Genomic DNA, 23,174 nt, shown 5'->3' on the forward strand with positions numbered 1-23,174 from the left:
GGTATTGGACCAGGACACGTGGTTCGGTGATTCTCTGTTGTGGTCTGTGGTGGTGGTGGATGGGGGCCACCAAGAGCGTCTTAAGTCAACAGGTAGGAGCCACAAGAGCACCAGCACACACACACACAGACAAACACAGATAGACACACAAAGACACACTGACACGACACACAGATGCACACAGACACACACACTGATACACAGACACACACACACACACACACACACATATCCACACACAGCAGCTTGGTAATGAAGGTATGGGAGGGTCCAGGCATGGAGTTCCAACATGCTTTATTTCAGGCAATGCTGAGGGAGTCTGGGGGCCAAAGACTAAGGACAGTCTATGTGGATGTGACAGTTTAGTCAGAAACAGACAGCTTTCCCTGGCATCGTCCTGGGGAAAGTTGTGAGAACACTCAGAGAAAAGAATGAAAACAATTCTTACATTAATCCCCACACCTGGTATTTGTGAACATTTGGAATTTCTGTACATGATGTTTATGGAAAGAAGGCGTTGTTCCTAATTAACCAGTGATGTAAGGGGCATTGTTAAAAACCAATCAGGTTCTGGGTGAATGATCCTGCCTATAAAATATAGCTCCTAATAAAGCTCCTAATAAAGCTCCTAATAAAGCTCGCTTTATGCCACCCGAGCATGGAGTCAATGTCACTTTCCTTCAGCCATTCCTAACTCAACAAGCGTCCCAGGGTATAAATACAGGGAAAGAGGGGGCGGAGAAGAGCATCAGGGATCCAATGGTCTGAGGGCTCAGGGGTGGTACTCTGGGAAGGGACCAATAGAGAATGCCAGGGTGGATAGGTAGGGTTACAAAGGCCAATGGAATAACAGGGAAGGGAGAATATTCTAGAATGGATAGGGGTGGGAAAGACCAATAGGCCAATGGGAAGACAGAACTGGGACAAATTAACATAGTGCTGCGGAGCACCATGGGTGAAGCTTCTTTCCTCCCCCTGAGCTGTGAGGAATGCCCAGAGGCTAAGGTGTTTCTCTGCAGGAGAGCATTGTTGCCCTCTCCCCAGTAGACCCATGGGCTTCCACATCTCTCCATTTTTGTTTAATTAAAAAGGCTTCTCCTATTGATTTCCGCAAGTACTTTACAAAAGAAGGGATCATAACTAACATAACAACAATAACAAAAGCTCATAAAAGTATTAGAGCAGTAACTCAAAAAAGTAATAGTACATAAGATTAGGATACAACTGAAACAATTGAGTGGGTAAGTACTAATTAAACAACAATGTCTCTAGTTGGGAGTGGGCATGGGTCTCCTGTTTCTCAGCAGCAGAACTAGTTTGGGTATCAGGAAGAGTCTTTCCCTAGAGAGTGGTCAGATATTGAACAGGGAATGTTCACAGTCCCAAGGCTGCCAGAGCTCAAGGAACATTTCAACAATGCCCTCAGGCACATGGTTGGGATGGCAGGTTGGGTATCTGTGCAGGGCCAGGATTTGGACTCGATGATCCTTGTGGGTGCCTTCCAGCTCAGGGTATTTGGTGATTCTATGAAGGCTGAGGTCTGGGTGCAGTAGCTATTTCACCTACACAGCCAGACATGTCCAGCCGCTCTGATAGCAGCCACTCTTCAGGTGATGGACAAAGCGATCAAAAGATTCTGCAGTGGAAATTTTATCTTTCCATGTCCCAAGACCACACTTCCTTGTAGACTAGCCTACATTGACCTGGTCTCACTGCACTGTTCCAAAGGCTGAAAGAAACTATTAAAGGTTCCACTAAGTCAAATACCTCAGTGACAAAAACTTTGTTGGTCTTTGCAAAGGTTTTTATCCCACAACAAAAAAAGGAGGGATTGTTTCCAGGTGGAGTGAATAAGCATAAGTAAAGGGATTCTGGCATGCAGTTCTTGTGGTTAGTGGACCCTCCAATGACAAAGAAGTGGAAATTTCATTGGCAGATATGGACCAAGTTGTACTGGTGCACTAGAGAAAAACTGGTGCTCTGTATGAACTTTCCATCCACAGAGAATAAAGTTGGCCCTAGATTACATTAGAAATAAAATCCCTTTGGCATCTGGAATGTCATCATCCTGCTAGTTTTGCAAGATTTAGAAAGCAGAAAGTAATCCAGTGTCTGACTAAGCAAACTTGATGTAAGCCTGTGTTACCAGTCACTTCAGAGACATCCTCAAACACCTCTCAGAACAAAGATTGAGCACCATCTCTTTCCCTGGTTGTCTTGGGAAAGTATCTGCAGGAAAAATGACACAGAGGCAACGGCTCAAATGCAGCATAACTTTAATGAGTCAAGAGAGGGAAATTAGGTCATTTCAAGCAATGGTCATGGTGCAGTGAGCACGAGGGACAGATAAGAGATTGTTCCCCACAGCTGTAGCTGAGAACCTTCTAGAAGTCCATCTGCCCTACAGAGGGAGCAAGGCCCTGGCTGGACGTGTCAGGCTCACAAGAAGAGCACAAGGGAACAAGGATACAGGAGGGAGACAACAGAGGGAAGAGGGCAGAGACAGGGATGGGCTGTGATTCCCAAGAATCCTTTTGCAAGGGCTGCTGGGGTTGCTCAGCCCCTCAGGAAGCAAGAAGCTGATGCTCCATCCCCAGTGAAGTACCATCTTGCTGAGTCCTTAGGTTCACACACTGGAATCATCACCAGCAGCTTCAGCAGGGGAAGCACCTTCTGCCACAGAGGCCACTGCCCAAGCCAGAGAGGCCAAAGCCCCCAGAGCTGATGGGCACTCCCTGAGAGCTGAGGATGCTGCCAACAGCAGCCGAGGTGGAGGATCCCACAGCAGTGTTCTGTGGGAAGGAGCTGAGGATGGGGCCGGGCAGGGTCACCACCACGGGCGAGGGCTGGATGGCCACGGTGGAGTCCTGGCACTGCCTGACACAGCGCTCATTGCAGCTGTTGGCCAGCGGGGTGGGGCCGCAGGGCTGGCAGGGCCGGCACGGGCTGTAGCAGGACATGTCTTGGGGCTGCAGGTGCACCTGGCAGAGAGGAGAGGGGGGTAGAAAAGCATAAGTGAGTAGAAGTCTCTAACACCACCACAAGGGAAAGAAGACATGAGCTCACACAAAAAGCTGGAAGGATCATAGGGAGGCCCACAGGCTTCTTGTTCTCCAAAGCCCAAAAGAAACCTACAAAACACAACCAAGCTCTGGGAGATCCCTTCCTAGCCCATACCACAAGAGACACCCAACAGACCTCCAACCTCTCTTCATGTCACTGCTTTTGCACGTTTCCCTTTCCCATAGAAAGCAAACCCAGAATCAGATATAGAAAAGAGAGACTTTTCAGCTTTGTGCTGAAAAATCCCAAAGAAGCATAATGATGAGAATGAATAAAAGAAGAATAAAGAGCTTCAGACTTACCTTGTTCCCAAGGAGATTCTGTGCAGGAGAGGAGTGGATGAAGCAGTGAGGAGATGGAACAGCTTTTATACTGCTCCTGTGTCGCCCCAGGCCCACAGTCACTGCATGAGGATAGTAATTTTCCAACAGACTCATCTCTAAAGCAAAGTATCCCACCTAATGCCCCAGGTTGTGTTTTGTTTTCCATCACCATTGCCAGTACATTTCCTCATTTCTGACATGCCCATTATGCTGTGTATGCTCCTTTTAAGTTCCAGGATGACAGATCAAATGATTTCCCAAGATGGATCATGTCACTATCACCAGAATATGTACCCTCAAATGCAGGAGGGGTCTGTGTGGATGTAGGACATGGAACTGGAAAATCTGGTGATATTCCTTTCAAACCCCATTACTGAAAGGTTTGACTCTCCCCCTGCCAACGCAGGAGTCTGTCCTGGGTGCACAAAGGCTCCTGTGCCTAATGATGTGACTTATCCTTCTCTCTCAATCCTTTACAAATTTGCTTGGAAGAGTCATCCCCTCTCATGGTGCTCTCTGGGGGTCTCACATCACTGCCTTCAGTCACTATGAAGAAAGAAATTGTCATCCTCCCTAAGGACAATGATTACAGTTCTGGTGGAGTCAGATCTCCCCTCACTACATGAGGGGTCTGTTGGGGCTTGGCACAGCACCTTGTTTGTCCATTCTCCTCACAGTGCCATGAGCTTTGGCTGCATGCCTTAAACCCTGACCAGCAGGAGAGACTTCTCCAAAACATGCTGACTGTCCTGTGAGCCCCTGAAGCTGTGGGAGTGTTGGCAAGGAGGTCATGCTGTCAGCAATGGCTGTTGTGGCTGCCTGAAGCTGTGTACTCGGGTCCAGCCCAGTGCTTGCACCAGCTTTCCTGGATTATGGATGAATCTGCCCTTGCTGGAGGGCAGTTGTGTCCCTGCAAGGGATATGGGTCTACAGACATCACACCCTCCTGGCTTGACCTCACACCAAAAGGCTGACACACAGCCAAGTCAAAATTAGAGTGTGACTTGTCACTGGTAAGGGAGAGTCTCCCCCTGGAAATGTGCCTACTGAAGGCATTTCCTTGCTCTCCTGGAACACACCCCAACTCTTCCATGTCTGCAGGGCAGAGAAGTGCATCACTCCTTGATGTGGTTTGAGAACTGGTTTTGTACCCAGGGCCCTTACAAGCACATCCCCTCCCTCAGTGTTCTGAGGTACGTGGCACTGCAGGGGTTGTCACTGACAGCTCTCATTTACCAGGGAGTTGGACAAGTTCCTGCTTCCCCAAGGGTGCTGGGTTGCTCTGCAAGCGAGTCTTTTTGGGCATGGTAAACAAGGTATGCTGAAGCACAGATGCCAAGAGAATACTCAATGCACAGGAACATTGATGAGTCCCAGCCACTGGGGAGATGTTTTCTGCAACCCCTTCTATCCCTCCACAGGGCATTCAGGAGAGCTCCTCTACACAGCATGGTCTCTTTGGCCAGGAGAATGAGGCTTGTGTGTCCATTCCACCCTCCAAGCCTCTCCCCAAGGCATATCTCTCACAAGAGGAAAGAGAGCTGAGGCTCTAAGACTCTAGCATAGTCCAGTCTCCAGCCCATACTGCTGGAAGAGGTTTTTTCATTTCAGTGAGAAGTGCAGATCTTGCCATTTGTCCTTCTTGAGTGCTAGAGGGCTCCAGTGGCCCAGTTCTCCAGGCAGTCAATAACTCACTTTATAGAAGCCATGACCTGGAATGCATTAGCGGGCTTTCACTGGTTGACTCTTGTCAGGCAGTCTTTTTTTTTTAATACCCTTTCACTCCTGGGAAGGCTCCCTCACTTTCTTAGAACTCTTTTAGGGGATGCAGCAACCTGGGAGATCCTGTAGGTATACACTGGGAGAATAATTTTCTCCTCTATCTCTGCACTGCTGAGATTATCTTTCCTCTGAAAGACACCTTATTCCTGAGCAGCCCAGGATATGGTCAGATGCCGTTTCCACAAGGGCTCAGGGCTGTCCCATGGTGCCCTCCAGAACCCCTGTCTTCTGCTATGAGGTGCTGGCCCCAGTCTAGGCCCTGCAGTACACCAAGTGTGTCTGCCAGTTGGACTTTGTGCCCCTCGTGCCAACCCTTGGAGACCAACAATATTCACAGAGTTCAGTCCTCTGTACTACTCACTTCCCCAGCCTGTATTTTGTCAGTTTGTCTCCCAGGATTGTTACAGGTAATAGCATCAAAGGCCTAAGATGAAATTAACATTTGACAAACTTCCCTCACCCTCTACTGCTAGGCACAAAAATCTGACAATGTAATGAGATTTATCAAGCCTCCAGAAATCTATGCTGACCCCTCACAGGCAACTTCTTTTATCCTGAGAAATTGCTGCCAGGTTGATTTACTCCATTGCTTTTGCAGAGATTGAGGTGAGGCTTCACTCCTTCTTCATGGCTTTCTTGAAGACAAGAGGTCCACTGGCTTTCTCACAGTCCTGAGATGTATTCTGTGAGTGCCAAGTCTTTTAAAGGGAGTTGAGAGCAACCAGACACCAACCATCCCTCCTGAGGTGCACAGCATCAAACCACACACACTCATCACAGTCCATCTGTTAATATGTTCCCACACCTGATGCTGCCCTAGTGCAGGTAAGCCTTTCCTGCTGATGACTTTCTATGGAGCCCAGTGTCTTGACACCAATTCCTGCTAGTAGAGACCAAGAATCCCTTGAGTACCTCCATTTTCCTGTAACCCTCATCTTCAGTGAAGCTGCACCAGTTAGCCTTTGGACTTCTCATCTATCTGGAAGAATTTCTTCTGCCCATCATGTATTTTGCCAGGTTCAAACCCGGGCAGGCTTTGGTTAGTCCTGCATACTCAGAAAAACTGGCAAATATTCTCCCCAGAAAAAAAGCTCTATAATAGGAAGAGAGCTGAAACCTCTTGCTGCAAGGGGAGCTGTATATAATTGTAATTCACTTCAAGCCAACATCCCCTGTGTTCATGGGACCCCATGACACTTCAAACACATTTTCTGCCTTCACTGACACAGCATCACCCAGAATATCCTTGGGTGCCTCATCTCAGCACATGAAAGCAGAGCAGGAATGTTGAAAATGAGGAAATTAAATAGCAGAACAGGTTGACAGAAACCAAAACACTACGTAGAACATTTTGTTTTTGAAGTGAGTCTGCTAGAAAATTACTGCTGTCATGCAATGTCTGTGGGCCTGGGGCAGTGCAAGAGCAGTATAAAAGCAGGTCCTTCTCCTCACTCTCTCATCCACTCCTCTCGCCTCCCACCTCCTTCAGTACAAGGTGAGTCTGAAGCTTTCTCTCCTCTTTCTCTTCATATTCCTCCAATGCATCTCAGCTCATACCTGCCCCAGTCCTGCGTGGAGGCTTGGAACTGCTATCACAGAAGAGGGAAGGGGAGGAACTTCTGTCATCACCAGAGGATGAAACTTGGCTAAGTGTCTCATGAGCTATGGGCTAGGAAAGAAATTCTTTGGGCTTGGTAGCTGTCCAGAGGGTTCTTTTGGGCAGAAAGTAATGTGATACCTGTGGATCTCACTGCAAAGTTCCCAGCTCTTTTCTCCAACTTATGACTTATCTCACTCTTAGTGGGGGAAAAGAGTGCTCTTCACCCACAGTTTCTGTTCTGCTTCCCTCTCCCTTGTCTTACAGGTACATCTCCAGCCCCAAGACATGTCCTGCTACAGCCCGTGCCGGCCCTGCCAGCCCTGCGGCCCCACCCCGCTGGCCAACAGCTGCAATGAGCCCTGTGTCAGGCAGTGCCAGGACTCCACCGTGGCCATCCAGCCCTCGCCCGTGGTGGTGACCCTGCCCGGGCCCATCCTCAGCTCCTTCCCACAGAACACCGCCGTGGGATCCTCCACCTCGGCTGCTGTTGGCAGCATCCTCAGCTCTCAGGGAGTGCCCATCAGCTCTGGGGGCTTTGGCCTCTCTGGCTTGGGCAGTGGCCTCTGTGGCAGAAGGTACTTCCCCTGCTGAAGCTGCTGGTGACAATTCCAGGGTGAGAACCTAAGGTCTCAGCAAGATGGAACCGCCCTGGGCACGCAGCATCGGCTTCTTGCTTCCTGAGGGGCTGAGAACCCCAGCAGCCCTTGCAGAAGGACAGGGCCAGCCTGGGCTCTTGGCGAGCACAGCCCGTCCCTGCCTCTGTCCCCTGCCACTCTCTCCGTTCCCTCCTGTGTCCTTGTTCCCTTGTGCTCCCTGGGGCTGTGATCCCCACGCAGCCATCCTGGGGAGCCCCTGCTGGCCCTGCTCCCTCTGCAGGGCAGGCAGATGGACATCTTCTGAGGTCTCCACCACAATTATTTGGTGCATACTCCTATCTGCCTCTAGTGCTCCTGTAGCTCAGATTTACCTAGTTTTCATCTTTTGACTCATTAAAGTTCTGCTGCATTTGAGCCATTGCCTTTTTGTCATAATTTCCCCTGTATTTGTCCTTACAAAATGACATGGGGGGTTATTGAGTATGACTGTACAGGGACCATTATCACAGAATAGTTTTGACTATGCTTATAGGATGATCCTCTGTTTTTCAAACTTCTCTACCTATGGATGGAATGCCTCAACAGTTCAATTACTAGAGCTCCATCAGAGATGCTGCCACATGAAAAAGGGAGATTTCCTTGACCCGTAGTGTTTGATTTGAAGAAAAGCTGAGACCCTTGTGCCCAACCACTCTGTGAGTGTCCAATGATGGGGGCCCTGCATGGAGCCATCCTGCTGGATTGAAGGCCAGCTCAACTGACTCAGTCAGGGAAACACCATCAGTCAGTGAAACCCCTCAGCAGGTTTCCCCACTTTTGGATCCTTAGTGGGTCTTGCACTGTATTCAAGTATGTTCCCTACTGCCAGAGACTGGAAACACCCGTGAAGCCCCGACACTGACATTTTGTGGAATAATACTCTGAATAACATAAAATTGTGACAGGTTACGGTTTGAGGATTGCCAGCGATAGTATCAGACTGCAAAAATGTATTCAAAGAAATACAAAGGCAAGCTTTAATCCCCAATAAAATTATTCAGTGTGCACAGTGTGGTTCTTATCCAATAAGCATCCCAAGTTCAGCCTGTGGACTATCCCGGCAGTTATGATGGAGTCTAGGCTCATGTTCCACTGCTGTTAGTCAGCACACTCAGGTCTCTTCCCCCAGGCAGCTTTCCAGCCATTCTCCCCAAAACTGTAGAGATGTAGGGGACTTTTGTGACCCAAGGGCTGGACCCAGCATTTCTTTTTATTGAACCTTATACAATTGGCCTCGGTCCATTGATGCAGTGTGTCCAGATCCCTCTATAAAATCTTTCTACCCTCCTGAAGATCAACAGTGACATCCAGCTTGTAGTCACCTGCAAACTTATTGAGGATACACTTGACCCCCTGGCCCTGGTCATGCATGAAGATACTGATCAGAAGTGGACCAAACACTGAGTTCAAATACTAGGGCAACACCACTAGTGACTGGCCATCAACTAGACATAACTCTATTCACCACCACTCTCTGAGCACCACCATAAAGCCAAATTTTTATCCAGCGAATACAACTCACATTAGAGCCAGGAGCAGTCAGTTTCTGTGGAGGTCCATGAGCCTGCTGGGGAGAAGGCACAAGGAATGCCCTGCAGAGAAGCACCTTAGCCTCTGGGCATTCCTCACAGCTTAGGGGGAGGAAAGAAGCTTCCCCCATGGTTCTCCGCAGCACTATGTTAATTTGTCCCAGTTCTGTCTTCCCACTGGCCCATTGGTGTTCTCTACCCCTTTTACCCCTATATGTTCTTATTCTAGAATGTTCTCCCTTCCCTGTTATTCCATTGGCCTTTGTAACCCTACCTATCCACCCTGGCATTCTCTATTGGTCCCTTCCCAGAGTACTGCCCCTGAGCCCTCAGACCATTGGATCCCTGATGCTCTTCTCCACCCCCTCTTTCTCTGTATTTATAACCCGGACCCTCCTTTGTCTTTATGCCATGGACTCCTTCAGCATTGCCTGAAATGGAGCACATTAGAACTCCATGCCTGGACAGTCCCATGCCTTCACTACAGAGCTTACAGAGCTGCTGCGTGTGTGCCTGTCTGTCTGTGTATCTGTCTGTCTGTCTGTATGTGTGTGTGTGTGTGTGTCTGTCTGTGTGTGCTGGTGCTCTCATGCCTCCTGCCACAAAGGCACAAGACGCTCTCAGAGAAGGTTGCGTCCACCACTACCAGAGACAGCAACAAGTTTCTCCAAGAAACCATTACCATAGGCGTTGTCTGGGTCCCTGTCTCAGCCCTGGTGTTCTCATGTGTGATTTGGGTGTCTGCCTCAACTGCTGTGTTCTTAAATGTAGTTCAGATGCGTGACTCACTCGTGACATTCTCAGAAGTGATTTGGGTCCCTGTCTCAATCCCTGTCCTTTGATAGTACCAGTCAAGCTCCAGGGTTGTGTTAAAAGCTGCCACCAGCCACCTCAGGACAAGTTTCACTGTTGCCACACCAAAAAATTCTTTATTCTTACACCACCCTGACATCAATTACTTCAAACACCACATTAGGTCAATAGAGTTAATTAGTATTTTTCAACACTTCACACTAAGATGGAAAAGGACTTTGTGAGCTTGTACAACAAAACAACCTGCATTATTCATGGATGAGAATGGAGAGGTCTATTTTATCCTCCACACAGTCTCATCTTTCCTGGCCCTCAGGTGCCCATCAAAATTTCAATTACTCCCTTTGCTGAGAGAGTATGGTGGGAGAAGATGAAATTAATACTGTGTGTGTGGAGATAAAGGTAGTTTAATGAAGAAAAGCAAGGAAAGACTGCAAAAACACGGGGGAAAAAAATAGTTTTATTATCACCTTCCATCAACTGTCAATGTCTAGCCTCTCCTGGAAAGCAGGAACAGAGTACACTTGGTGGTTTCTTCCTTGACAATCTATTAATAAATGCTCCCCTGCCAGCCCCCTCTTCCTTTCTCTCAGCATTTTTTGCTGACCATGATGTCATATGCTATTGCATATCCCTTTGGCCAGTGTGGGTCATGCAGCCTGGCTATGTCCTCTCCCAACATCTTGACCACATCCAACTTCATGGCCTTTTGCAGAGGAGGGTGGAGAGATAGTGTTGATGCTGGGCAAGCACTGCCCAGAAAAACCCAAAATATTTTTGTATCAGCACCATTCTAGCTCCAACTATGAAGAACCAGTAGAAGGGTTAATTCGGTGAAATTGAACTCCATCTTGTGTACAACCTATACAAAGCTATTATCCATCACTGTATATTCATCCCAAGCAAAGCCTCACAAAAACAGCTCTTAAAAACTTATTTTCCCCTGGGCATAATGAGAAAGAACCTGCAGAGGAAAGAATGACACAAACACATGGGCTGGGATGCAGGAGAAATTTAATGAGACAAAACACAGAAACAAGGTTGGTCCATCTGGAGGTCCCAATGCAGAGAGCATGAGGGACAGAAGGAAATCTGTGCTCCAGCAGGCGTCCATCTGCCTGATCCAGAGAGGGAGCAGGGCCAGCAGGTGCTCCCCAGGATGGCTGCGTGGGGATCACAGCCCCAGGGAGCACACAGGAGCAAGGTCACAAGAGGGAACGGAGAGAGTGGCAGGGGACAAAGGCAGGGACGGGCTGTGCTTGCCAAGAGCCCAGGCTGGCCCTGTCCTTCTGCAAGGGCTGCTGGGGTTCTCAGCCCCTCAGGAAGCAAGAAGCCGATGCTGCGTGCCCAGGGCGGTTCCAGCCTGGGAGTCCCTGGGTTCCTTCCCCAGGGCCAGCGGCAGCAGCTTCAGCAGGGGAGGCACCTCGTGCCACAGAGGCCACTGCCCAAGCCAGAGAGGCCAAAGCCCCCAGAGCTGATGGGCACTCCCTGAGAGCTGAGGATGCTGCCAACAGCAGCCGAGGTGGAGGATCCCACGGCGGTGTTCTGTGGGAAGGAGCTGAGGATGGGCCCGGGCAGGGTCACCACCACGGGCGAGGGCTGGATGAACACGGTGGAGTCCTGGCACTGCCTGACACAGGGCTCATTGCAGCTGTTGGCCAGCGGGGTGGGGCCGCAGGGCTGGCAGGGCCGGCACGGGCTGTAGCAGGACATGTCTTGGGGCTGCACGTGCACCTGGCAGAGAGGAGAGAGGAGCAGTCCGTGAGCGGTGTTTGTAGTTCAGCCTGTCACCACACCATGACTCAAGCCAAGACGGAGACAAAAACTCAAGAACTGAAGATGCAAGGATGCCCACAGGTTTTTCCTCTCATTTAGCCCACAGGTTCCCTGCCAAGAGCAACCAATCTCAGAATGTTCCTGCCCAGACTATCACTCACTTCAGCAAATCCCCAGCCTCCCTCCACATGACCCTCTTTCACATTTCACCTCTCACAGAGAGCAGTCCCATGATGCAGCATAGGACCAAGTGGGAGGTATGCACTGGAAAACAGGAGAAGGAAGAGGAAGGAGAGGAGAAAAGTTACCCGACTCACCTCGATCCTAAGCAGACTGAGGCAAGAGGAGTGGATGAGAGAGTGAGGACAAGCTCTCTCTTATATTGCCCCTGCTCTGCCCCAGGCCCACAGTCACTGCACAAGGGTAGTAATTTTCCTGCAGACTCACCTCCAAAGCAAAATATCCTACCTAATGCCACAGGCTGTGCTTTTATTTCCATCAACATTGCCATTTGTTTTCCTCATTCCTGACGTGATCATTAGGCATCCAAGGATCCTTTCAAGTATTGAGATGAAAGACCAAAGGCTTTCCCAGGCAGGGATACAGCACAGACAGAAGGTGTACTGGAGTTGTCTCTGGAAGGAAGGGATCATGGCACCAGGGAAAAATGGTAACACTGATTTCCACCCTCTTTGGCAGACAGTAAGGTCCTGCTGAAGGCAAGGTGTGTTGTGTGTCTGTTTGGAGCTCTGGGCTTGGCTACAGCCCAATATTGGAGATGTTTTCTCTCTGCATGGCTGGAGCTGCCCTTGCTGGAGGGGAACTCATCCTGGCCTGGAACAAAGCCTGCAGACATCACACACTCCTGGCTTGGCCTCACACCAAACGGCTGACACACAGCCAACACAAAATTAGAGCATGACTCGCTACAGGTGGAGAGAGTCCCTCACTGGAAATTTGCCTACTGAAGGCATTCCCTTGCCCTCTAGGATGCATCCCAGCTACCTCCATGTCTGCAGGGCAGGGAAGTGCAGCACTCCTTGATGTAACCTGGTTTTGTACCCAGGGCACTCGTGAGCACATCCCCTATTCTCAGAGCTCCTATTGGTTTCTTGTGTTTTTCCTGGACTTTTCTTAATCCTTGACCACAGGATGCCTAAGCTGTTGCAAGCTTTTCTAACCTCTTTTACTCTTCACAGGTGCCTCCATCCTGCCAGATGCCTGACTGAGTGCAAGATTTTTGATGTCCGGGGGATGTACATTGCTACCCATTTCCTCCCTGATACAGCTCTTCCTCTCCACTTTCTGTGGTGTGACAGCCAAGGCTGCCCTTGATTCCAGTGTTCGCATCCAGTTTCTCCTTTTCAAAAAAACCAGTTCTGCATCACTGTTTTTTCCCCATGACAGACTATGAGACTGGAAGAAACCTCGGAGATCACCTTGTCCAACCACGCCTCTGCACAGCATGATCAGCTCTTAGAGGATGCTCAGGGCCAAGTCCTGAATTTCTACAAGCACAAACAATCCTCAACCTGCCTGTGTCAACTGCAAGCGAGTTTTTTATCATCCTCACACTAATAAAATCTTTTGTTATGCTTCCCCGGAATTTCCCTATTTCCAGTGTGCTTATTTCCTCTTGTCCCTTCTCTGGAGAAGACTCAGGAGAGCCTGGCTCTGTGTTCTGGACTCCTGCCACAGCTCTTTTAGTCATTGCTGAGCAGTGAGCCCAGATGTCCCCTCTCCTCCAGGAGACAATCAAGCAGCCCCTCCTGTTCCAGGGGTTCCAGTCACCTCATGGGGTCTGAGGCCCTTTGCTGGACCTGCACCAGTATGACTGTGCCTCTCTTATACTGGGCAACTGCTCTTTATGGCACTGATTTCTCAGCACTGCAGAGCAGAGGAGAGGGGTCATGTTCCACAATTGGAGAAGAAACCCCTTCCTAATGCAATTTTGGATGCTGCCAGGTGCCAGTCCCACGAACGCCCAGGGCTGTGTCGCGATGTCCTGCAGGACGCCCTTTCTGTACTGCAAAGCTCTTTGGCTCCCACAGCCCCAGCCTGTGGCAGGCAGGAGTTTCTCCCTCTAGCCTTGCAGGACTTTGCCTAAAGGGGTTAAACAGTGCTGGCGCCAGTCTGGGCCCTGTGGTGCACTAAGAGTGAGTCTCTGCCAGCTACACTTCATCCCATTCATCAGAAACCTTGGAGAACTGAAGCCAATCCAAATTTCAGTCATGGACGTCTAGAAATCAGGATGCCCATTTTCTTTCTCCTGGTTCTCAGCTGCATTCCCTGACTACTGGAACCTCCCAAAGGGAGCTCAGAGGTGCTTTCTTTGACACCAACACTCATGTGCCCATCAGCAGGTCACACACTTCAATTGTTCCAGTCTGTTTAAATGTTCTCACAGCTGATCCTCCTCCTCTGCCATGGGGAGGTTTTCCCTACCCCTATTTCTGAGGAGTACCAGGAGGTTGATCCTGTGACATGAAAAGTTGCCACTAAAGACCAAGGCCCAGAAGCCTTGAAGAACCTTCCCCTTTCCTGTAACCCCTGCCCCCAGTGAAGCTGCTCCAGTCAGCCTTGGCTCAAGCCTCCCTTTTGCTCTTGCCCTGTGTGGAAGATCTTCTCCTTTCCCACCACAAGCTTTCCTGATTCAGCTCCAGGTGGGCTTTGGCTTTCTAACCCCAGCCCTGGAATGCCCAGCCTGCCAAACGATCTGCATCAAGAGGAAGGGAGAGGAAAGCATTTCCCTGGAGAAGCAGTGCCCAGTGGGCGCTGGAGTGATGTGAGACGAGGAGAGGGCAGCAGGCAGGACGTGCTGTGAGGAGAGGAACCTTTGGGTGCTCTGCTGCTCTTTGGGGCAGGGCAGAGCTGGGGCTGTCCCTGCAGAGGCAGCTGCCAGCAATGGCAAGGCACTGCCCCGAGCCAACATCCCCTGCCTGCTTGGGAGCCTGCGGCACGGGGGCACATCCTGTGCCTGCACGGACACGCTCTGGTCCCGGGTGTCCTCAGGCCTCGAGTGGCACACGTGAAAGGAGCTGCAACACAGAGCAAGCACGTCAGAAATGAGGAAGTGGAATGGCAGCGTTGATGGAAATCAAACCACAACGTGTGGCGTTAGGGCGGATATTTTGCTTTGGAGGTGAATGTGCTGGAAAATTACTGTCCTTGTGCAGTGCCTGTGGGCCTGGGGCAGTGCTAGACCAGTATAAAAGGGGAACCTTCTCCTCGTGCTCTCATTCACTCCTCTCACCTCGACCTTCTTGGGATCAAGGTGAGTTTGAAGCCCTTTCTTTTATTTTTCCTTTGAGTTTTCTGAGCCTATCCACTCTGATGGTCCTGTGTGGGTTGTTGAGAACTGCCTGTTGTGGAAGATGGAAGGGGCAGAAGTTGTTCATGGAAACAGGCTGGGTTTTGGCTGAACTGTCTCCTGTGCTGTGGAGGAGCCCAGGGCTTGGTCATTCTTAGGGGGATTCCTTACAGCTGAGTAGAAGGGGAGTCTGGTGGGCCTTTCTAAACAACATTGTGCAGTTTTGCACATCTGGCTTTTCTCCAGATGATGGACAAACAGAGCCCCCTCACTCAGCCCTGTGCTCTGCTTCTCATTTCCCTGTCTCCCAGGTGCACCTGCAGCCCCAAGATATGTCCTGCTACAGCCCGTGCCGGCCCTGCCAGCCCTGCGGCCCCACCCCGCTGGCCAACAGCTGCAATGAGCCCTGTGTCAGGCAGTGCCAGGACTCCACCGTGTTCATCCAGCCCTCGCCCGTGGTGGTGACCCTGCCCGGGCCCATCCTCAGCTCCTTCCCACAGAACACCGCCGTGGGATCCTCCACCTCGGCTGCTGTTGGCAGCATCCTCAGCTCTCAGGGAGTGCCCATCAGCTCTGGGGGCTTTGGCCTCTCTGGCTTGGGCAGTGGCCTCTGTGGCACGAGGTGCTTCCCCTGCTGAAGCTGCTGGCGCTGGCCCTGGGGAAGGAACCCAGGGACACACAGGATGGTACAAACCCAGGGATAGAGCCTCAGTGCTCTATCTACCACTCAGAATGACTTCTTCCTCATCTTTTGACTCATTAAAGCTCTGCTGCATCCCAATCCATGTCTCTGTGTCATCCTTTCCCCTGCACATGCTCACCCAACATGTCCAGCAAGAGAGGTGTTGCTGTGTGGTTCCAGGAGGGCGTTGTTGGAATTGGTGTTGCCATGGTTGTCAACATCACATCCATTATGTTAACACAGCATTGATTACTCATATTAAGCATCACCTTTCTAAATTAATCTGCCTCTCTCTACATGCAAGAATTACCTCACACAGTTCAATGATCACAGATACTCCAAAAATATTTTTAGTTCTCCCAACAAAGCTTTCTATCTTTCTCTTCTCTGTTGTCAACAAGCCTGCGTCCTCAGCCTCTAATGCACAAGTAAATGTCCCACTTCACTCACCAATGCCCCACTTCACTCACCACTCCCACTTCACTCAATCTTCATGTATTTCACTTACTTTGCTGGAGATCTTTTTGTGTTACAGTCCAGTAGGCAGCACAGCATACTTGATACCATCTGGGGACTGCTGAGCAGAGTAAGATCTTTGCTCCCATCAATATCCTGTTGACAGTTGTGCTCTGATAGCCCAGGATGCTGATGACAATCTTTAGTGTCCAGGAACACTCCTGCCAGTGTTCCTGAACACCAAAAAGCACCTCATTCTTTTCAGAGACTGAAGTGCAGGGATTGACAGACACGGACTCTGCTTATGCCAGCAGAACAAAGCCAGTTTATTACACAAGTTCACCAGTATTTATAGGTCACTACATTTGTACAAAATATTTCACTCAGACCTCTTTATCCCAGTCCCTTTAGAAATACAATCTTCTTGATTATCATTCTTACTCTAGTAATGTCCTTCTTACCTCTTTTACTAGCAAAGTCCTTGTTTCATCTTCCCTCGTCAGAGCGGTCAGCGTCAGAGGGTCAGAGTGATCAGATATGATGTTTTCACTTCTGTCCTTGCCTTCAGTTTATCTCTTCCTCAGCTTTCACTGTACCAGGGCCAAAAGTTTGGTGGCACTAACCAGCTCAGCTTCTGTAGCTGTCTGATCTTCCACACTGAACAATGTGACAGGGTTGGCTACTACAAAACCAACTTCATGTGGAAGGGGCTGGCAGCTGGTCTGTTAGCCAGAAAGAGTTAGTTGAAGAGGAGAAGCTGGTAGGAGTCTCCTTTCCCCCTGAAATGAGTTCTACCAAGGTCATCAACATGGAAACCAAGGAAAAGAAAAGATAAACAGGGGGGCCTTGCAGTTGGATGTTGGTGGAAAACAGTGTTGGAGACCACTCTGGGCCAATGAACATTATGTTGATTTATTGTAGCCAATGAATAGGTATAAACTTTGTGAGAAGGTATAAAAGACAGGATGCTGTTAAAATAAACAGTGAGAAGCCTTCTGAAGTGCATACTGTTCTTCTGTGTGTTGTGACCATCTCAACAGCAACAACTTCAAATCTGGACTCTTTGAGGACATCTGTCACCATGCCTACCTGTATCCTGCAGCAGTTCCACCCTTCCCCTTCCTCAGCTAACCCTAACCCTAACCCTGCACAACCCTTTGAGACCCTCATCCCACACCTGATGCCTCTCCCTGCCTCCCCCTCACTAGAAACTCTCCAAGGAAAGTTGCATTCTGGAAATCCACAATATCAGAGCAGCCTGGGAGAAGAAAGGACTGAGAGCAGACTTTTAAGGAAGGCATGGGGACACTGGATATGAGCCAGCAATGTGTGTTTACTGCTCAGAAGTTCCATCAGGCCAGGGCTGCACAAACAGAAACATGACTAGCAAGTAAAAGGAGGGGATTCTCCATTTCTTGTCTTCGCTTCTTAAACTTCACCTGGAACTCTGAATCCAGTCAGGAGTCCTTAATTCAAAGTAGGCATGGACCTGTTAGAGCAGCTCCAGACAAGGGCTGCAAAAATGATCACACAGATGCATTGCCCTTACCATGGAGAAAGGCTGGAGGGAGGTGAGGATTTTTCAGGCAGGAGAAGAGCAGGCTCTGGGAAGAACTTTTGATATGTAAAGGGGATGGATGAATGAAGAAGTTGGAAAGAGATGTATTATCAAGGCCTGCAATAACTGGAGCAAGAGTTTTAAACTGAAATATGATAAATACAGAAAGGACATAATGAAGAATTTTACAATGATGAGTGTGATAAGAGACTGGGAAATGTTATCTAGAGAATGATGGGGTGTCCTATCTTGGGAAGAGTTCAAGATCAGGTTTGCTCCAACCTTTTGAGATGCAGTAAAGGATATACATATCCATGGCAGCAGGGTTGGACTGATAAACCCTAATTGTCTCTTCCACCCAGACCCATTCTCTGCACCACTGATAACAGGGGTCTGTGAGAAGGCAGCACAATGCACTCTGTCCCTCCCTCTTGTGTTAGGAAGGGATCTGCTGGAGTCGAATGGGAATCCAGTAGCTCTGTCTGGTCAGTAACACATTCTCTCCTGAGTACTTGTGTCACAGTGTAAGACTGAGAAAGGAAAAGGAAAAGAAGTGCAGAGAGCATGTTTGTTCCTGGACAGTGTAGGGAAATTCTATCCTGACACAAAGAGGCAGAGAAACTCAGAACCCAGAGAGTCACTCAGTGCACACTGAGCACTCCCAATGCCAGCCTGTGCTGACAGCCAGGGCAAAACCAGCCCCAACAACCCCCACCCAGAAACACCCCTGGGACAACATCTCTGCCAGGCAAAGGATGACACAAAGACACAGGCTGGGATGCAGCACAATTTAATGAGTCAAAAGAGGGAGGAGAGGGGGATCCAGGTGGAGGCCACAGTGCAGGGAGCAGCTTCAGCAGGGGAAGCACCTCGTGCCACAGAGGCCACTGCCCAAGCCAGAGAGGCCAAAGCCCCCAGAGCTGATGGGCACTCCCTGAGAGCTGAGGATGCTGCCAACAGCAGCCGAGGTGGAGGATCCCACCACGGTGTTCTGTGGGAAGGAGCTGAGGATGGGGCCGGGCAGGGTCACCACCACGGGCGAGGGCTGGATGAACACGGTGGAATCCTGGCACTGCCTGACACAGGGCTCATTGCAGCTGTTGGCCAGCGGGGTGGGGCCGCAGGGCTGGCAGGGCCGGCACGGGCTGTAGCAGGACATGTCTTGGGGCTGCAGGAGCACCTGGCACAGAGAGCAGAGAGGAGCAGTCCGTGAGCACTGCTTGAAAAGCAGCCTCACCACACTGTGAGGGAGATCCTTTCTCTCAGCCCCTAGCAGCACCACCAAGGACGCCCAAGCCAGGGATGATCCCTCCCAATCCACACCTTAGGAGACACCTCAATTTATATCCAGCCTTTATCTATGATACAGGTGCTTACCCTGCCCACTCCCAGGGTAAGCACCCTCAAGACACAGCAGGGAACAAGGACAGAGATATATATGATACACAAAATCATATATATATATATATATGAACTGAAATCCCAGATAATTACAAGGTGGAAGAAAAAAGAAAGGAGGAAGGGCACAAGGATAACACAGAGGAAGACAAGAAAAGGCTCAGAACTCACCTTGTTCCCAACAAGATGGAGCTGAAGGAGTGGATGAGAGAGTGAAGAGAAGGTCCTGCTTTTATACTGCTCCTACACTGCCCCAGGACCACAGGCACTGCACAGGGGCAGTAATTTTCCTACAGACTCATCCCCAAAGCAGACTGTCCTCCCAAATGCCCCAGGTTGGGTTTTGGTTTCTGTCAACGCTGCCATTTCATTTCCTCATTGCTGACATGGCCATTAGGCCACAGAGGATCTTTGAAGTGTTGGGATGAGAGGCCTGAGGCTTTCCCGAGCACCACCACATCAGTACAGGCAGAAGATGTGCCCCCATGTGCTGGAGAGATATGTGTGGGCAGGGCATGTGGCTGTGGCAAAATATGTGGGGAGTGCTTTTACAAACCCCTGTGAGGAAACATGGTTGCATCTTCCCACCAATGCAGTCCCCTCCTGAGTACCTGAAGTCATCCCTGAATGTGGGCATGCTGCATCCCTCTGCCTCCCTGGTGCCTCCCTGCTCAGGCCATGACTCACTGGGCATCGCCTTGCTAGGCAGGTTTGGTACACTGCTGGTTTCAAATGGCTTTGCCCAAGGAAATCTTCTCCTTCAGGGAAGACATCTCCTGGTTTATTTGTCAGAGTTGTCTCCTCTCACTGCCATCTCTGAGGGACCCCAGCCTGTGCTGTCAGCAGGTTTGTGGAAGGAGATTGTTGCCTTCCCTAATTCATGAAGGACCCCTTTGGGGTTGGCCCTCAATGTCCTCTCTGTCAGAGGGGTCTGCAGGTTCTTGGGATAGCACCATATTCCTCCCTCTCTCCTCCCCACAGTGCAATTTCCTGCACATTTTATACCATAACCTGCAGGACACACAATCATGGGCCACTTTTTCAATACACATTGTCAGTCCTTGCAAGCATCCCTGACCTGTGAAAGAGCTGCCAAGCATCCCTTTTCCCAGGGCCAGGATGGAGCTGCCCTTGCTGGAGGGGGACTCAGCCCTGCCTTGGCCAGGCCTGCAGACATCACACCCTTCTGGCTTGGCCTCACACCAAAAGGCTGACACACAGCCAACCCAAAATTAGAGCCTGACTTGCCACTGGTAAGGAGAGTCTCTCCCTGGAAATTTGCCTACTGAAGGCATTCCCTTGCCCTCCTGGGACGCGTCCTAGCTGCCTCCATGTCTGCAGGGCAGGGAAGTGCATCAGTCCTTGGTGTAATCTCAGAGATGGTTTTGTACCCAGGGCTTTCCTGAGCACATCCCCTCCCTGAGCATCCCCAGGCATGTGGCACTGCAGGATCCTGCCAGGCCTCAAGATCCTGCCAAGGCCTCAATCCTTCAGGCAACTCCACTCCTTTTCCAGGAAAACCATCTTCTGGCACTGGGCTGTCCCTACACACCACAGCTCCAGGCTGCCCCAAAGGCCATTGCCCTCAGCCTGATCTGCTTGGCAGCACTGGGGTGCTCTCAGCACTGACAGCATGTTTTGAAAAAGGGGGCAGGACTTTGTGTGTCCCCCAAGTCAGGGTGCAAAGGGTGCAGCCAAAGTGCATAATGGGGTGAGGAGAGGGGGAGAAAGAGAGTGATGTTCCAAGAACAAACATATCCCTCAGGTGGTGAGAGAAGAGGCACCTCACTCCACGAGATTTTTCGGGGGATCAAGGGGGTTTTGATAGGACAGTGCTCACCTTCCACAAACCTGCTGACAGCACAGGCTGGGGTCCCTCAGAGATGGCAGTGAGAGGAGACAACTCTGACAAATCTTCTCCCTGAAGGAGATTTCCTTGAAGATTTCCTTGGGCAAAGCCATTTGAAACCAGCAGTGTACCAAACCTGCCTAGCAGGGCGATGCCCAGTGAGTCATGGCCTGAGCAGGGAGGCACCAGGGAGGCAGAGGGATGCAGCGTGCCCACATTCAGGGATGACTTCAGGTACTCAGGAGGGGACTGCATTGGTGGGAAGATGCAACCATGTTTCCTCACAGGGGTTTGTAAAAGCACTCCCCACATATTTTGCCACAGCCACATGCCCTGCCCACACATATCTCTCCAGCACATGGGGGCACATCTTCTGCCTGTACTGATGTGGTGGTGCTCGGGAAAGCCTCAGGCCTCTCATCCCAACACTTCAAAGATCCTCTGTGACCTAATGGCCATGTCAGCAATGAGGAAATGAAATGGCAGCGTTGACAGAAACCAAAACCCAACCTGGGGCATTTGGGAGGACAGTCTGCTTTGGGGATGAGTCTGTAGGAAAATTACTGCCCCTGTGCAGTGCCTGTGGTCCTGGGGCAGTGTAGGAGCAGTATAAAAGCAGGACCTTCTCCTCACTCTCTCATCCACTCCTTCAGCTCCATCTTGTTGGGAACAAGGTGAGTTCTGAGCCTTTTCTTGTCTTCCTTTGGGTTATCCTTGTGCCCTTCCTCCTTCCTTTTGTCTTCCACCTCGTAATTCCCAGGGATTTCAGTTCATATCTGTATATATATATTACTTCATGTATCATATATATCTCTGTCCTTGTTCCCTGCTGTGTCTTGAGGGTGCTTACCCTGGGAGTGTGCAAATGTATCATGGATAAAGGCTGGATATAAATTGAGGTGTCTCCTAAGGTGTGGATTGGGAGGGATCGTCCCTGGCTTGGGCGTCCTTGGTGGTGCTGCTAGGGGCTGAGAGAAAGGATCTCCCTCACAGTGTGGTGAGGCTGCTTTTCAAACAGTGCTCACGGACTGCTCCTCTCTGCTCTCTGTGCCAGGTGCACGTGCAGCCCCAAGACATGTCCTGCTACAGCCCGTGCCGGCCCTGCCAGCCCTGCGGCCCCACCCCGCTGGCCAACAGCTGCAATGAGCCCTGTGTCAGGCAGTGCCAGGACTCCACCGTGTTCATCCAGCCCTCGCCCGTGGTGGTGACCCTGCCCGGCCCCATCCTCAGCTCCTTCCCACAGAACACCGTGGTGGGATCCTCCACCTCGGCTGCTGTTGGCAGCATCCTCAGCTCTCAGGGAGTGCCCATCAGCTCTGGGGGCTTTGGCCTCTCTGGCTTGGGCAGTGGCCTCTGTGGCACGAGGTGCCTCCCCTGCTGAAGCTGCTGCCGCTGGCCCTGGGGAAGGAACCCAGGGACTCCCAGGCTGGAACCGCCCTGGGCACGCAGCATCGGCTTCTTGCTTCCTGAGGGGCTGAGAACCCCAGCAGCCCTTGCAGAAGGACAGGGCCAGCCTGGGCTCTTGGCAAGCACAGCCCATCCCTGCCTCTGTCCCCTGCCACTCTCTCCGTTCCCTCCTGTGTCCTTGTTCCCTTGTGCTCCCTGGGGCTGTGATCCCCACGCAGCCATCCTGGGGAGCCCCTGCTGGCCCTGCTCCCTCTCTGGATCAGGCAGATGGACACCTGCTGGGATCCCTGCCACAGCCGTGTGATGGAGATTCTGAGCTGACCCAGCTGCTCTCTGCACTGAGGCCTCCACTCAGTGTGGCCTTGTTCTCATCTTTTGACTCATTAAATTTCTGTTGCATCCCAGCCCATGCATCTGTCATCCTTTCCTCTCTTGTTGGTCTCCCAAGATTCTCAGGGAGGGAGGTGCTGGACAGGGGTCGGTGTGCAGCAGATTTCGGAGAAGGTCTTTGAGTGCCTTTTAACAAATGAGAGTTATATCTGCTTTATCATGGTATTGCTGCTTTCTATCCTTCTTGATATGTCTGGAGCTGGTAGAATGAGCCAATCCTCTTCAGTGGACCTGCCTACTCCAAGGAAGGTTTTCTGTCCAACCAAACCATTCTCCTCTCCACACTCAGCAATCCCTGTGCCTTAGTCAAGTGCTTTAACCTCCTCACCATCCTGGCCACCCTGCACCAAACTCACTCCACTTGCTCCAGGTGGTTCTTCCTTTACAGCCTGTCCCCCACACAGGGAATGGCAGCAGGCAAGTGCTGAGCAGAGTGGCATCATCGCTCCCACCCAGCTCCTGGTTCCACTCCTCTTGCACAGCCCAGGATGCCGCTGACAGCCCTGGGTGCAAGGGCACAGCCAGAGCAGTCTCCGCTGTTCTGATGTGGTGACTGCCAAAGCCCCTTTCCCTGGCCCTGCTTTGGGGCTGCTGCCTGCCAGG

General features: G+C 50.8%; 6 protein-coding genes across 6 annotated transcripts; 3 read left to right on the forward strand and 3 right to left on the reverse strand.

The window, feature by feature from the left end:
- Nucleotides 1–871: 871 nt before the first annotated feature.
- LOC110483204 (feather keratin 3-like) lies at nt 872–4,530 on the reverse strand. The gene has a single exon (XM_085562047.1). It carries the CDS (start codon nt 2,958–2,960, stop codon nt 2,655–2,657), a length of 306 nt encoding a protein of 101 aa, XP_085418173.1. The 5' UTR covers nt 2,961–4,530; the 3' UTR covers nt 872–2,654.
- LOC144247496 (feather keratin 1-like) lies at nt 2,405–10,750 on the forward strand. Its single transcript, XM_085562045.1, has one exon. The coding sequence runs from the start codon at nt 7,054–7,056 to the stop codon at nt 7,357–7,359; it is 306 nt and encodes a 101-aa protein (XP_085418171.1). The 5' UTR covers nt 2,405–7,053; the 3' UTR covers nt 7,360–10,750.
- Nucleotides 10,203–14,360, reverse strand: LOC110483203 (feather keratin 1-like). Its single transcript, XM_085562048.1, has one exon. It carries the CDS (start codon nt 11,456–11,458, stop codon nt 11,153–11,155), a length of 306 nt encoding a protein of 101 aa, XP_085418174.1. The 5' UTR covers nt 11,459–14,360; the 3' UTR covers nt 10,203–11,152.
- Nucleotides 14,361–14,780: 420 nt separating this feature from the next.
- Nucleotides 14,781–15,612, forward strand: LOC110483202 (feather keratin 1). The gene has a single exon (XM_085562052.1). It carries the CDS (start codon nt 15,164–15,166, stop codon nt 15,467–15,469), a length of 306 nt encoding a protein of 101 aa, XP_085418178.1. The 5' UTR covers nt 14,781–15,163; the 3' UTR covers nt 15,470–15,612.
- Nucleotides 15,613–16,204: 592 nt separating this feature from the next.
- Nucleotides 16,205–18,914, reverse strand: LOC144247495 (feather keratin 1-like). The gene has a single exon (XM_085562050.1). It carries the CDS (start codon nt 18,684–18,686, stop codon nt 18,381–18,383), a length of 306 nt encoding a protein of 101 aa, XP_085418176.1. The 5' UTR covers nt 18,687–18,914; the 3' UTR covers nt 16,205–18,380.
- Nucleotides 18,911–23,075, forward strand: LOC144247494 (feather keratin 1-like). The gene has a single exon (XM_085562046.1). It carries the CDS (start codon nt 21,850–21,852, stop codon nt 22,153–22,155), a length of 306 nt encoding a protein of 101 aa, XP_085418172.1. The 5' UTR covers nt 18,911–21,849; the 3' UTR covers nt 22,156–23,075.
- The last annotated feature ends 99 nt before the right edge of the window (nt 23,076–23,174 follow it).

The sequence above is a fragment of the Lonchura striata genome, chromosome 27 (genome assembly GCF_050655825.1).
Source record: "Lonchura striata isolate lonStrDom1 chromosome 27, ASM5065582v1, whole genome shotgun sequence".
NCBI lineage: Eukaryota > Metazoa > Chordata > Aves > Passeriformes > Estrildidae > Lonchura > Lonchura striata.

Bases quoted from the DNA above. Each gene is read 5' to 3' on its own strand.
- LOC144247496 (XM_085562045.1), top strand. From the start codon at position 7,054: ATGTCCTGCTACAGCCCGTGCCGGCCCTGCCAGCCCTGCGGCCCCACC.
- LOC110483204 (XM_085562047.1), bottom strand. From the start codon at position 2,960: ATGTCCTGCTACAGCCCGTGCCGGCCCTGCCAGCCCTGCGGCCCCACC.
- LOC144247494 (XM_085562046.1), top strand. From the start codon at position 21,850: ATGTCCTGCTACAGCCCGTGCCGGCCCTGCCAGCCCTGCGGCCCCACC.
- LOC144247495 (XM_085562050.1), bottom strand. From the start codon at position 18,686: ATGTCCTGCTACAGCCCGTGCCGGCCCTGCCAGCCCTGCGGCCCCACC.
- LOC110483202 (XM_085562052.1), top strand. From the start codon at position 15,164: ATGTCCTGCTACAGCCCGTGCCGGCCCTGCCAGCCCTGCGGCCCCACC.
- LOC110483203 (XM_085562048.1), bottom strand. From the start codon at position 11,458: ATGTCCTGCTACAGCCCGTGCCGGCCCTGCCAGCCCTGCGGCCCCACC.